The sequence below is a fragment of the Alternaria alternata genome, assembly GCF_001642055.1.
Source record: "Alternaria alternata strain SRC1lrK2f unplaced genomic scaffold CC77scaffold_39, whole genome shotgun sequence".
Lineage (NCBI taxonomy): Eukaryota > Fungi > Ascomycota > Dothideomycetes > Pleosporales > Pleosporaceae > Alternaria > Alternaria alternata.
Window position 1 is genome coordinate 139,810 of NW_017306228.1, and position 13,268 is coordinate 153,077.

A 13,268-nucleotide genomic window follows, 5' to 3' on the forward strand; every position below is an offset into this window, starting at 1 on the left:
AGATGGCGGCTGGGTCGGCACATTCATTTGACGAAGATGCAGACTGACATTAGATCGCGCTGATTACCGAACCAAGCCCGCCAATCTTGCCTGCCCATCTTGTCATCATTTCTACCGCGTCTTTTCTGAGCTCCAAAGTTGGGGCAGAGAAAGCGACTGCCATGACCGGCGCGATACTGCGCAACATGTCGAAGCCCGGAGTTTGCGCCCGTTCGATCTCCATTGCAGCCTCTAGGATAGATGTAGCCGCTTTGGTGGCTTCGTCGTAATAATGCGCAGTCGTATTTTCATAATGCTCCAGCGGCGCGGTTGATTCAGTGTGCATCTTGTACATGAGCATGTTGACGACGAGGCGGTCGGCGATGTAATTCGATGCAATCAGTGCTACGAAAGCATTAGACGACTTTGAAGTAGATGATCCTGGACTGGTTGTTTTCGACGTACCCTTCTCCATGGGTGCAGGTGTTCCACGTGGGCTTCCGGAGATGCTGGCTAGGTGAGGATATGCTAAAGCCCATTGGTCGAGGTCTCTCAAAAGCTTGCATGCCATTTGTTTGGCAGGGCGGACGTCAACATGTGACGGTATAGGGGTTGAGAAAAGCACACGCATTGAGCCGGGTATCTCGAAAGTGGCCATACAAGGAGGAATCTGAAGCTCGATATCTGCAAGACTTTGGTGCGCATCTCGTGGCTTGTCAATGAAAGGTAGTGTCATCCAATCTGGCGAGGAGTAGACCGACGTCCTGTTGAAGACTACACATTTATGCGCCTGATCTCGTTAGCGTAAAGGAAATCATCATACTGATTCTTGCAAGCTCACATCAGAGCTGCGCACGCCCTTGAACAGTGGCCAGATGACACCTGACCCACAGTTGCTCGGCCCGCGCATATTCATTATCTGGGCCGCAGCCGCGATATGAGTCATGGCGCCAGATGCAGTCGCGCCTACATATAGTTCGTACAAGGACATGATGAGAGGTACCAAAACCTCTTCTTCGTCAGGAATAGCGTCCTTCTTCAGTCTTGCTATAGATGTTCTCTGGGCGCTCAGAGCTACAGTATACCTAGAACACGCGCGTACAAAATCAGTATGTGTCTCACATGAAATTCATACAAGGATAGCTCTTACCACCTCCAGGAGTCAACGAGAATGCTCGGATCGTGATGATGTTTTCCGAAGTATGCCATTGAGACTGCCCGGAGAGACAACCGGACCGCAGGCTTTCTGGCGTTGGTGTGAATCTGGTGTATATGGCCGAGCCATTGGATTTCAGGCGCGTACTGACTTCCACCCTTGTTCATCTCAACGTAGTGAGAAAGGAAAGCGGTATCTAGAGCTTCCGGCAAAACTCTTGAGGGCTGATTCATTATGGGAGGCCTGTACTGGTAGCGGATGGCTACTATGGCTTGCTCCACTCTATCAGTATCCCTGGTTGCGGAAGGTGGTGTTGAGTTTGATGACGGTGATGACGGCTGGCTTGACTTGATTGCGACTTTGCCTTGAGGAAGGATAGGACGCGGGGCTGCTGATGGCTGATCATCCTCGTTCCCACGAATCACCATTGTAGCTCTTGCCGTCTCTTTCTTCTTTCTTCCTCTTGGCTTGGTTATCCGCTCTGTCATGTCGATAACAATGGAGCCCTGAAGGGCCCCAGAGCACGTGAGGCCCAAACGACGACATTGGTTGCATGTCTCTGGTGTTTCGTCGCACTGCGGGACGGATAAGTGCTCAACTTGATGAGTTGTTGAAGGAACACACCTTGACGCGTCTAGATCGGCATTGAGCACAAGCTCTACTTCGTTGGGACTTCGGTGGCATGTCGTCTATATAAGCCCGGGTCGTCCAACACGGGAAGTGAAAGACGGAATTTGAGCGACGTAAACGAGGAAGGGATACAGGGGTAGTCAGTGGTGCAGCACGATAGTGCGGCGCGGTCTCCTTTGTCCATTTTGATTGGTGCTAAGTCATGTTTCGGAGGTACCTTTAGGAAGGCGGGGAAAGCCGTGAGGTAGCCGCGACCCTTCCATAGCGAGTCTAGCACGTGCTGGAAAGGGTCCAAGGTGCATTGGAGCGGCAGAAGATCGCCCTTGTTCTTCTCACTGAATATGGAAATTATCTCCGATCACAGCCTTGCTTTGCTTTGCTTTTGTGCACATCACTGTGTGATACGAGGATTAAGCCGGAGCGAGTGTATGTAAAAAGTAAACAGTATGACAACATGATGATGAGTTGCTTGTTTTAGCTGCACCTTGATTCGTACTAAGAGGATCTGACGCTCTCGCAAAGTCTGTCTGCCGTGATAACGCAGCCATGAACAACGCGCGAACCTTGAGAGGAGGTTCAACTTCAGATAAGTGCCAGTCGGCCACTAAGAGAAAACTGTGAAAAGGGTATCGTGTACGGGCAACCTCGTGCCCCATGATCAGTCCGTACTCCTACTCCTTGCCTAACGCAACGATGTCCTTCATTTCTACAAGCCAGACACCGTCCTCCTTCTTCCCATCCATACACTGCACTCCGGCATTGACGGTAGCCCTCGCGATCGTACTGGCGTCTTGAGCCCACCAGTCCGTCATCTTAGGTGTCAAGCCCTTCAAACCCCTTGCAAGACCCCTCAGCGCAGCCTCAGCTGGTCGTGATTCGCTCCTATCTCCAACGATCAGACCCGGGCGCACTATGACCGTGTGCTTGAACCCCAGACCCTTCACGGCTTCCTCCAACTCGCCCTTCATCTTGGGGTAAGCAAAATATGAGGTGTGGCTTGCGCCGTTGGACGAGATGAGGACGTATGTCTCCACACCGGCTTCTTTGGCGGATTTGGCAAGGTCAAGGTTCAGGTCGTGGTCAATCTTGCGCTGGGCTTCGACGCTGCCGACTTGTGCACGTGTCGTACCCAGACCGCTGAAGAAGACCTTGGGTTTCTGCGAAGATGGGAACTGGCTAGGCCATTGTGAGGAGTCGGTCGCGATGATGGGCTGAAGTTTGGTGGAGCCTGCAGGGTTCGGGAGGTCGCGGCGCGCATACGCGTGTACGGCGGAGAAGGCGGGGTGTGCGAGGAGTTGGGAGAGGATGTTTGCGCCCTAGATGTCCTTGTGAGCATTTCTTGCTGTGTTAGGTCATTGTGAGAGTGCTCGACGTACGACTAGGCCTGTGCTACCTGCTAGTACTGCGGCTGTCATTTTATCTGCTGTACTTTTGAGTTGCGAAGTTGATGGTCAGTGGATGAGTCTTTCAGTGTGAGTTGTGAGTCTGGTCTTATTAGTTGTGATCTACGGGCAATGATCGCACGTAAAGTTTAGTTGCGGCCGTATGCGTATAATTTTGTCCGGGACCCTGATGAGCGATAGCAACGATAAGCCGAGGTGCGTCATCAGAACAGCACCGTGGCGCGTTCGAGAAGCATCACCCAACTGATGGGATTTCACATGTTGAGCGTCTGGTATCGCAGTATGAAAAGTCTTAGGACAGTGTGGTTCGCAAATGTGAAGTAGGTGTCCGGGACATCTTGGTCTGCAGGAACGCAGGCTAGGAGATGCACAGTGGACCTGGTATCAACACCAGCGCGCGCGCGAGAGGTACATTAACACACTAAATACACGAGTACAACTTCTTTCTATTGTTCCGCAATAAGCCGGGTGCGGATCATCTCTGTTTGCAAAGACCTCGACCTCGCGTCAACTTGTCACACCATCGTGGTATCACCTCTGCGCCGTAGCTGCCCTGAGTCATGCCGTCGGCGGCTGCCGACCCTGAAGAATCCGCCAAACATCACACCACTCTCTCGCGACCATCAACACAGCCAACTCCTCAGCCAGTCCAGAACCAATAGCAGGTCCCGGAAACAAGCGACTGTTTTCTACAGTGCTTATTTTCGTTTCCAAAAGCGGTTCTTTCAGTCTTGCCTGCATCTTGGTCATCGTTGTTTTCCATGTTCCTGACTTGCCCGGTCTGGTCTGTCAGGCCAGCCGTTCGGGTTGCGGTGTAAGGCTGTGAGGATGATGCGGAGGATGCACATCTCACGCGATGTTCTGGTGGTGCGATCGCGGGTTCTGTGATGAAGCATAGTGTCTGTAAGTTAGTATTGTAGGTTTGATAAATAGAATGTGTTCTTCATGTTGTAGTAGCCATCCAACATTCAGTTCATCACAACAACAGCAACCAACAATACACTCCACACATCTTCACATCGAACCAAAAGCATAGAGATCCATCTTCTCTGCTCAATCAATTACACAACAAGAGCATTCTATATTTGAGTTCATCCTAGCGATACCAATACACCCATCCCAACACTCCAAACCAACCAACACTTCAACCAAACCACCACAACAATGCCTTCAGTAACCCAGGCCCGTCTCATGTGGCGTAGCGTCGCCCGCGGCATGGTAGAGCCCCACCCCTTCGCTCGCAACCCCATCACCATGACCCCTCACGCCTGGCGCGCCGCCGACCTCTCCAAGAAAGTCGTGAAGACAAGCACTGTGTAAGTCTCCTCATCTACCTTTCCCTTTCGAACTCGTACTAATTGTTGTACAGCTTCTTCCCCTTCTATGCAGGTATCCTTGGATGGCCAGTCGCAGCCGCCTGGTGGTTCAACGGAAACATGTGACTCTTCCTAATGGAAGTGCCAAGGCAGGAGAAGAGGAAGGGACCGAGCAGTAAGGAAGTCGAGGATCTGATATTGAACATGCGGTGGGATGATTGAAAGTTTACCTGCATCGGCATCAGGCTTGGAGTTTATGGCGTTATAAGCATAGCATTTTCTTTTGTCAAATACCAATCTTATTATGTTCAAACATGCTATATCACATTTTCGTGGATCATTGATTGGTCGCTTTCGTTCATGCACCAAGATACTGGAAATGCCCACTCGTAAGCGCTGTACATCCTATAAATCCAACACAATTTTGCCCACACCCCGGCTAACACAACTCAGCATACTATCCGCTTTCTCCTCGTCCAATAATCCGGTTCCCTGGTGTTCCACCCTGCCACCGCAAACGTCTACCCTACACGTCCCACAATTGCCCACCTCACACGAGCTATCGATATCCATACCCACAGCCTTGAGTGCGTCAAGCAGCGACTCCGTAGCCCCTACCTCCACAGTTTTCCCACTCTGTTTGAGCTCTGCTGTGAACGGATCACCCGACGTAGCTACGGTAAAGGCTTCGACGTGTACAGACGACTCTGGGATACCGTAGGATTTTGCTGTCGCAATAACAGCATCCGAAAGGCGTGTGGGACCACACGTGTAGATGTGTGTCTGATGGTCGGCCTTTGCGAGTATAGCGGAGATATCTAGACGCTGGCCTTTGGATTTGTTGTAGATTGTTGCTTTGGATCCGAGAGCGGAGATTCTGGAGGGAAAGGGCACTTCTTCTGCGACAGCGTAGTGGAGGTGGAAGTCTTGTTTTGACTCCTGAAGGTATGGGAATGCCACCATGAAAGCTGTGATGCCGATACCGCCTGCGATGATGATGTGCCGGTCTGCGTCTTTGGCGAGAGGGAAGCTTGCTCTGATGCGACTGGCCGTAAGTACATCTCCAACTTTGGTCTGCTCGTGGAGATACTTGGAGCCACCTCGGCTGGTTGTATCTAAAGCAACGCCAATCTCAAAGCGCTTTGCGTTCCCGCCAGTGACGGAATAAGCGCGTACTAGATTTCCTCCAAGCTTCAAGATCACATGGCTTCCGGGCTCGACAGGCGGTGGCGCTAGGATATCTTCGATGGAGTCGAAGACAAAGGCTGTGACACTACTCGTCTCCCTCCGCTTCTCAACCAGACGGTATTCTTGCCAAGCATCCATCTTCTCTTCATCGCTACCGAATAACCTACCGCTATGATCCTCGACGACACCCTGATCTAGGCGTTTTTGGAATTTGCCCTTGATCTCCCAGCCAAGTTGCGGCAGAGCAACAATTTCCTTCATCATCTCTACATTATTGGTCTCGTTAAACAGGTAGTACATCACCCTAGCAACCGTCCACTCCGGGTGTGGTCGCTCAAGTAAGGTGATCATATCGCCAGCGATGACGGTACCTGGTTTGATAACGCGATACAACCAGCCGGTACGTAGCAGCGTCTGCGCACGTTTCGCCATATCTTTGACCTCGAAACGATGGTTGAGCTTGTAGCAAGGCGCTCGTGGCTCGCTGACTTCGACAATGATCTCGCCAATGGCCAACCAATCCCCAATGCACAAGTTCATCTCGCTGACTTCTCTGTTGGATAAGTTTTCGCCAAAAGCACCAGGCTTGAAGTGGTGCTCTGAGGCTGGTAGTTGCTTCTTCCATTCATCATAATGTGCCGTGCAGTAGTGAAGGAGCGCCTTGTCTGGGCCGCCATGCAAATGGAACGAATGCTCATCGCTAGGGATACCCGTCTCGCTGATTTCGACAGGACCAGTCAATGGAGCCTTGTGGATAGCCGTCTCAATCTTTCCGTTTCCAAGTGCCTTCTTGACCTTGCCAGACCGTAGTTGGATGAGCGGGAAAGGAGCGAATGGCGGTGGGTTCTTCAAGGTATTGGGGTCTGGTGGCGACGGTGGAATCCATGTCGAGATAGCCATGGTTCAACTTCGAGTGTGGTGTATATGGAATATTTCGAAGTAGATTCAGGTGTCGGATATGTAGAGCTTTAGGCCGTAAGAGGATTTCTTTTTATGAGATATGGGAGATAGCGTCCCGTGCGTGTATTGTGATGAAAGATGGTAACAAATAGCGGCCTTAGGCACAGGCTCACTGTAGGATGAAAGGCATACGAACCCTTTACATTACTTTCATATCATCCGAGCTAAGCTTGTCTGGACCCATGCATGAAAGACCTGTTCGTAGGTTACCGATTTACGAGAACAGATCTAGACCTTACAATCTATGCTCGATGCAGCAGGTGTATATATGGAAAGTGACTATGAGTTAGGAGTTGGCAGGCCTGGAGGAGACCTAGATGCGAAACTTGGTAAGCCGACGGTACGCCCTATATGTAAGAAAACACCGAAAACACCGTGACAATTGCTACCTGGGAAGCCATACTTTATGACTCAACTAGTGCTGCCAGCATAATCGTGTACCTTCTGAAATGAGAATAATCGAGCAATGAGATTCATCATATGGTGTTTGACTGGATGATTGCCTATTCACCACGGAAGCTTAATCCAGATAAGACTGTGAACTCCAGATGTGGGGAGAATGGCGGAAATCGGAGATGGGCGCGGCTCCCCGATCCGAACACGTGCGTCAAGCCACTCCAAAACAACATATCAATACATTTGAGAAATATGATGCGTCGGTTGAGGGAAAATGGAGAGTAAGAGCACTCGACAAGGACAGTGCGGATGTTGGTTGTGCTGTGCATCACGTGAACAGTGGCCTCGGCTGCACCTGGTCGAATTGACGTCAGACTGAGGATCCGTTGACAAGCTTCGAGCTACCACATCAACTCGTCACCGCGATTCCAAAACACATCAATTGCTGCTCTCCCCGCAATTACTCAACCTTCAACCTTTTTGCATCACGACTCAGCTTTTCGGCATTCCCAAAATCCACGACCTATTCCCCCGCTACAATCACCATGTTCCGCATCCAGCCCGCACGCGCAGTACAACGCGCAACCTTTGCCCGCCCTGCCGTCATCCGCCCTCGTTTCTTCAGCACAACACCAGCACGCTTCGCTCAAAAAGATGCACAAGACAAAGATTCGCTGAAGCCTCGATCGACCGAATACGCAAAGTCTGGCTCTGACGACGGCGCCGCACACTCAGACGCTGCCTTCAACCCTAACAAGACAAGTCCCGAGGAGGCAGAGGCAACAGCAGAGCGCGAGGCTGGTGGCTCTCAGAACAGCTTGAACGTTAGCCCCGGAAACAAGGATGTCAGCGAACCTAACAGCCCCGATGTTGGTGGAAATGGAGGAGCACCAGACAAGAAGAGCAGTGGCGGAGGCAGCGCGCCCAAGAACAGCACAGGATAGATGTATAAATCTCAGGAGGAGGAGCCTCCGTAATGAATGCATATCACAGGCAGTAGTAGAAGAGAGCCGTTGAAGGTAGTCAGGGCGCATATGGAGCATCACATGACAGCATGATTGCATTGGGAACAGCTTCTCCAGGCTGACAACTGTATATACCAAACCAATTGGAAAATCTCAATTTCGAAGCGACAAATGACGCGTATCTGCAGCTTCACCGCATTGGGCATTTGCGTGGAGCAACCTCTGTCTTGAACCCATGCAATGACGTCACAGCATATGACGATGCAGGTGCCCACCAGAACACGGCAACGAGATCCGTCTTTCGCAACAAAACATCTTCACTTCTCTTCCACCTTACCACCAATCCTCACTTTTCCTCAAACTCAACTACAAACCTCACAATATTGTCCTCCGCCTCAAATACTTCACAATGGCACCACGCACTCTCCTCACAGCAGCCCGCTCTCTGCGCGCTCCCATCCCAAGCACGCGCGTCGCCTTCACCGCTCGCCGCACATTCCTCAGCAGTCCCACCCTACGCATCAAAGAGGACGCAGACCGAAGCCCCGAACAGGTCGAGGCCGCAAAGCAAGAACAGCTCAGGGAGCAAGAAAAGGGCGAGGGCAGATGGCGCGAGGACCTTGCCAGTCATGGCGAGAGCAACATTGCTGCGGACAAGCAACAAGTCAACGACCACGACGCGCATATGAAGGAGTTGCAGAAGGAGGGCAAGGAGAAGGGCGAGAAGGGTCAGATGTAAAACCTTTTCAAGAAAGGATGATTAGGGATAATTTTACGACTTGTATGGGTATATAAGCTATTGTTGAGATGGCCGGAAGATCTTATGGAGTATGCGAAGTTGTTTGTTGTATATATCACGTCAGATTCAAGCGCCTAATGTATGAAATGGGATGAACTGCAAGAGTTGAGCAAGAGCAGTACTAGCATGTTGAACGCTGCTACCGCACCATCATCATCATCGGCCCGAACGCTCTCTTCTCCAACTAACAACAATGTCATCAAAAGTTCACCACGCTAGCCTCCAATACCCCCTCATCTGCAATCAACCTCTTCAACACATCCTCCCCAACGGGCTTATCCACACCCAGAATCATCAGCGCTTCCTTACTCCCCTCTCCTTCACCGTTTTGCTCATTCATTCTTTCCTCTACCTCCTCATCTAGCGGCGCGACATTCATAAACTTGATATTAACACCTGCTTTACCCAGAAGGTTGCCTACATATCCGATCTTACCTACCGAGTCGAAGTTTCGGCATATGAGTAGTGTTCCACGAGGTACGAATTCGCCTTTGAACTTGTCAAGGCGGGAAATGAAGGGTTTGTTTCCAGAGACGAATCCTTGGATGATTTGATCATCATTGTCGTTCGTACCTTGTTGAAGGCTGCGTGCGGCGGATGGCGAAACATTCCTCGAGCGGGGTTGTTGACTCACAGAGCGAGACGCGCGGGCACGTAGGGTGATGAAGGAAGAGTAGGGTTTGTCTTCTACGTTTTCGCGCGAACGTTGTTCGTTGATGAGGATACCACGTTCTTTGGCAAGTAGCTCGGCGTTGACAATGTTGATGTTCAGACCATCGCTTGAGGTTATGGGGGTAAGAAGGCCTTTTACTAAGGCGGCGAAGAGGGGCTTTGTTGTGTTGATCGTGGCAAGCTTGCCTTCATAGATGAGGTCAAATGTTGTGCGGAAGGAACCTGTCTTCGCCGAGGAGTAGTGCTGGGTATAGAGGCTACCCATCTTTTCGACTAGGCTGATGAAAGGTTGAAGGGTTCGGTATTCGTCAGGTAGGACGATTGGTGCGTTGACAGCTGAGCGTGGTAGCTCACCGCTGAGGATGGAGACGACTTGCTCACAGACATCGATCGAGACGTTTTCTTGAGCTTCTTTGGTGGATGCACCAAGATGCGGTGTTGCTACCACCTTTGGATGGGCAATCAAACGTGTAGCTGACGAATTTTGCTCTGGTGGTTCCGAGGTGAACACGTCAATCCCTCTGAACGTAGGTGTACGAAGTCAGTGTATGTATTGCATGAAGTTTGTACAGAGACACTTACGCTCCGGCGATGACGCCAGCGTCCAAAGCTTCAACCAAGGCATCTTCGTCGATCATACCACCTCGCGCTACGTTAAGAATTCTGGCAGTTGGCTTCATCGTCTCTAGTTCTGCTTTACTGATCATGCCTTTGGTTGACGCAATCAGAGGAGTGTGGAGTGTCAGAAAGTCAGCTTCTTCCAAAATCTCAGCGAGACTTGGACGGAGTATGACCGAGGCTGCTGCTGCTAGGTTTGGGTTTGCATAAGGATCGTACGCAATGAGACGCATGCCTAGGCCATTCGCGATGCGAGCGACCGTGAGTCCAACTGAAAACCCATTAGTCAGATGCTTACGAAGTAATGAATTGAACTGACCCTTTCCCAGACCGACAATAGCGAGAGTCTTTCCTTTCGCCTCTACACCAACTAGTCGGCTTCGTTCCCACTTCCCAGCCTTGATACTTTGTGAAGCATCTCCAACGTTGCGAGCTACAGCCATCAATACTATATCACGTTAGCTGATATAATATTGGCGTAGCTTGGAATACCCACGCGCGATAGTGTGTTCCGCCGCGGCATTGATGTTCCCAGAAGGTGAGTTCACTACAATGATACCATGTGAAGTGGCGCTTTGGACATCGACGTTGTCAACACCCACACCGGCACGTGCGACAACTTTCATCTTCTTCGCAGCTTCTAAAAGCTCTGCTGTTACTTTCGTCTCAGAACGCACGATGAGAGCATCATATTCGCCGATGATCTTCTTGAGCTCTTCTGGGGTCAGTCCCTTCTTTTCATCCACGTCAAATTGGTCTTTCAATAATGCTAAGCCATCTGGCGACACTTTCTCGGGTATCAAGATCTTTCGCTTCGTTGTATGCATGAGGATAGCCATGTCGAAGAGCGGCTGCGCTTGTTCTCAAAAACTAGCTAGAATAGAGTGACGAGGCCCACAAAGGGTCTTAGTGAAGGCAAGTAATAGTATTCGATTACTGTAGTTTTAATGTAATACTGCAAGGCAATGCTCTATACTTCTATGAGAAGACAGTATGAGACACAGATGCCAGATCACACAGGAGGAATACACTCCATTTTGTACATCGAAGAGGACACTTGCGCCGCTATCGGTCTTCTGCAGTAGCTTGCGTCAGATAATCTCTTTGTGGTAGCCTTACCTGTTGGCTGTATTTACCCCGCACTCCTTTACCCCACGGGGTGAACGCCGCTGCTGCAGGGTCAATCTCGGGAACTTCTGACTGAAGCCCTTGGAAGCTTGAAATCGGCGATGAAATTGAGCTGGAGAAAGGCAAAAGATCGAAAAGATGGTCATGTAACTCCGTATGTATTGTGTTATCCAATTGTGGTTGGAGCACCGCAAACATTCGCGTCCGTCATCGTACCATGCTGTGCGTAAGTCGCGCAGTGTGGGTAGCTACGTATGGTGTGATCTGCAACGATTGGAGGCTGAACTACTGCTGAGTGGGATATGCACATCACGCGGGTAGTCGGCGCCGCGCATTTACCAATTACTACGTGTCTTGAGCTTCTCGTTCTGCACCACCTCGATCCAGTAGTTATCGGGATCTATGCACATTGTCAGTTGCCATTTTGTACGACGAGTAGATAACAACTTACCTAGGACAAACGCAATGTTCTTCATGCGACCATCAGTGAGCCTCTTCTTCCAGTTGACCTTCTTCTCTTCGAAACGAGCACAAGCGGCGTCCAGGTCATCGACAGCAATGCAGATGTGACCGAATCCTTGCGGCTCATCGTTGCCGTTATGGTACTTGAAGTCGGCATCCTTCTCAGTGCCATAGTTCCATGTAAGTTCGAGTAAGCCTTCGCTGTCCGACACAGGGTTGACGCCATTCGCAGTCGTCTCTGGCGCATCGGCACCGTATCCCAAGAAGTATAGATTGAAGCCAGCGTTTGGGCTCTCTGAAGTGCGCTTGAGCTTCATTCCCATAACGTCTTGATAGAAGCTGAGCGACGCATCTTTATCCTTGACACGGATCATTGTGTGGTTCTGTGGTTATCAGCATGACACAATATAGCCACCGGGGCAAGACTTACCATGCGGTATGAGCCAGTATCCGTGTCCTTGACGTTCTCCGTCTCCTCCAATGGCTTCTGGCCAATCACCTCAACCCAGTAGCCATCAGGGTCGAGCACGAACGCAATGTGGCGCATGCGACCGTCTGTGAGCTTCTTTTGAAACTTGTATCCGGCATCTTCCAGCCTCTGGCATGCTGCCTGTAGATTGTCCACCGAGATGCAGAGGTGGCCGAAGCCCTTGTGAGGCTCTGTGTTGCCATTGCTGATCTTGTAATTTGGGTCGTCTTCGGTGCTGTAGTTGTGCGTCAATTCCACAATGCCCTCGCGATCGGTCCAGTGATTGCCGTGTGAGACGGCCTTAGTGCTGTCGTATGCGAGGAAGTAAAGGTCGAACTTGGCGTCAGGGTTCTTGATCTGGTTGATCTGCTTCATGCCCAGAAACTCATAGAACTGGACTGATCGCTTGGGGTCCTTGATCCGGATCCTGGTAATCATGAGTTGCTAGCCAATGACATAGGGAGGGTGCAGGCAATGCCATGCGGGTACTCACATGGAGTGGTTAAGCTTGTACTTGGACGGATCGGTCGCCATGGTTGCTAGTGTTCGAATGAGGAAACTAGGTGTGTTGTTTGACTTGAGTGATCGAAATACAGATGATACAGCTACTCGTGAGGTTCTTATTACTGCTGAGCGTTGAAATAGCATCAGTCGGGCGTTTGTTCTAGTAATCACAGCGCAACTGAGGGGAAAGAGTTTCTGAAGACCAATGACGTCTGCGATCCAATGAGGAGCTGCCAGTTGCCCCTCGTCCGGCATTTACTCGGACATTGGCCCGGTGGGGAATATGATCGCATCTCGTGTGGCCATGAACGACAGTTCACCTTTCAGGTGTGATTCAACCTTTGTCGCGCGCATCCTCTTCAGGGCGGCGGAACGGTCAGGCGTGTGCTAGGTACCAAGGGCTTCGCTATCTTTTAGTTTACACCTTCCTACAAAATTAGCGCTCTGGACGTTTTTGCTATGGCTCTTAGCAAGATGCTTGTGGAAATTGAACCGTACATATTTCCAGAGTCGATTCCCAGTATTAGGCACAACTTAGAATATACAAGCTTTTTAGTGCAAGATTATCAATATCCCCATGTCGCGTGGAATCTATGGCTGGGCGCGAGAGCACGTGCGACGGA

General features: G+C 50.7%; 8 protein-coding genes across 8 annotated transcripts; 3 read left to right on the forward strand and 5 right to left on the reverse strand.

Moving 5' to 3' along the window:
- Positions 1–49: 49 nt before the first annotated feature.
- On the reverse strand, positions 50–1,623 carry CC77DRAFT_950389 (hypothetical protein; the record flags this gene model as incomplete). The annotated part of the gene is made up of 3 exons (XM_018535316.1): positions 50–769; positions 821–1,064; positions 1,130–1,623. 3 exons carry the CDS (start codon positions 1,621–1,623, stop codon positions 50–52), a joined length of 1,458 nt encoding a protein of 485 aa, XP_018379135.1.
- An 813-nt stretch (positions 1,624–2,436) lies between these two features.
- On the reverse strand, positions 2,437–3,180 carry CC77DRAFT_950450 (NAD dependent epimerase/dehydratase family protein-like protein; the record flags this gene model as incomplete). Its single annotated transcript, XM_018535320.1, has 2 exons — positions 2,437–3,081; positions 3,142–3,180. The coding sequence occupies 2 exons, from the start codon at positions 3,178–3,180 to the stop codon at positions 2,437–2,439; spliced, it is 684 nt and encodes a 227-aa protein (XP_018379136.1).
- A 947-nt stretch (positions 3,181–4,127) lies between these two features.
- On the forward strand, positions 4,128–4,802 carry CC77DRAFT_1026450 (hypothetical protein). Its single transcript, XM_018526262.1, has 2 exons — positions 4,128–4,484; positions 4,538–4,802. The coding sequence occupies exons 1-2, from the start codon at positions 4,333–4,335 to the stop codon at positions 4,608–4,610; spliced, it is 225 nt and encodes a 74-aa protein (XP_018379137.1). The 5' UTR covers positions 4,128–4,332; the 3' UTR covers positions 4,611–4,802.
- CC77DRAFT_1026452 (3-chlorobenzoate-3,4-dioxygenase reductase subunit) lies at positions 4,791–6,899 on the reverse strand. Its single transcript, XM_018526263.1, has 2 exons — positions 6,769–6,899; positions 4,791–6,638 (listed from the first exon to the last, which is right to left on the reverse strand). The coding sequence occupies exon 2, from the start codon at positions 6,570–6,572 to the stop codon at positions 4,890–4,892; it is 1,683 nt and encodes a 560-aa protein (XP_018379138.1). The 5' UTR covers positions 6,573–6,638; positions 6,769–6,899; the 3' UTR covers positions 4,791–4,889.
- Positions 6,900–7,449: 550 nt separating this feature from the next.
- CC77DRAFT_1026453 (hypothetical protein) lies at positions 7,450–8,157 on the forward strand. The gene has a single exon (XM_018526264.1). The coding sequence runs from the start codon at positions 7,574–7,576 to the stop codon at positions 7,970–7,972; it is 399 nt and encodes a 132-aa protein (XP_018379139.1). The 5' UTR covers positions 7,450–7,573; the 3' UTR covers positions 7,973–8,157.
- Positions 8,158–8,402: 245 nt separating this feature from the next.
- CC77DRAFT_1036155 (hypothetical protein) lies at positions 8,403–8,732 on the forward strand (the record flags this gene model as incomplete). The annotated part of the gene is made up of 1 exon (XM_018526991.1): positions 8,403–8,732. One exon carries the CDS (start codon positions 8,403–8,405, stop codon positions 8,730–8,732), a length of 330 nt encoding a protein of 109 aa, XP_018379140.1.
- Positions 8,733–8,889: 157 nt separating this feature from the next.
- CC77DRAFT_599756 (phosphoglycerate dehydrogenase) lies at positions 8,890–11,233 on the reverse strand. The gene is made up of 4 exons (XM_018532422.1): positions 10,579–11,233; positions 10,402–10,530; positions 10,047–10,353; positions 8,890–9,985 (listed from the first exon to the last, which is right to left on the reverse strand). Exons 1-4 carry the CDS (start codon positions 10,919–10,921, stop codon positions 8,992–8,994), a joined length of 1,773 nt encoding a protein of 590 aa, XP_018379141.1. The 5' UTR covers positions 10,922–11,233; the 3' UTR covers positions 8,890–8,991.
- A 312-nt stretch (positions 11,234–11,545) lies between these two features.
- Positions 11,546–12,675, reverse strand: CC77DRAFT_1067660 (glyoxylase I; the record flags this gene model as incomplete). Its single annotated transcript, XM_018529020.1, has 4 exons — positions 11,546–11,610; positions 11,662–12,055; positions 12,103–12,568; positions 12,635–12,675. The coding sequence occupies 4 exons, from the start codon at positions 12,673–12,675 to the stop codon at positions 11,546–11,548; spliced, it is 966 nt and encodes a 321-aa protein (XP_018379142.1).
- Positions 12,676–13,268: the final 593 nt, after the last annotated feature.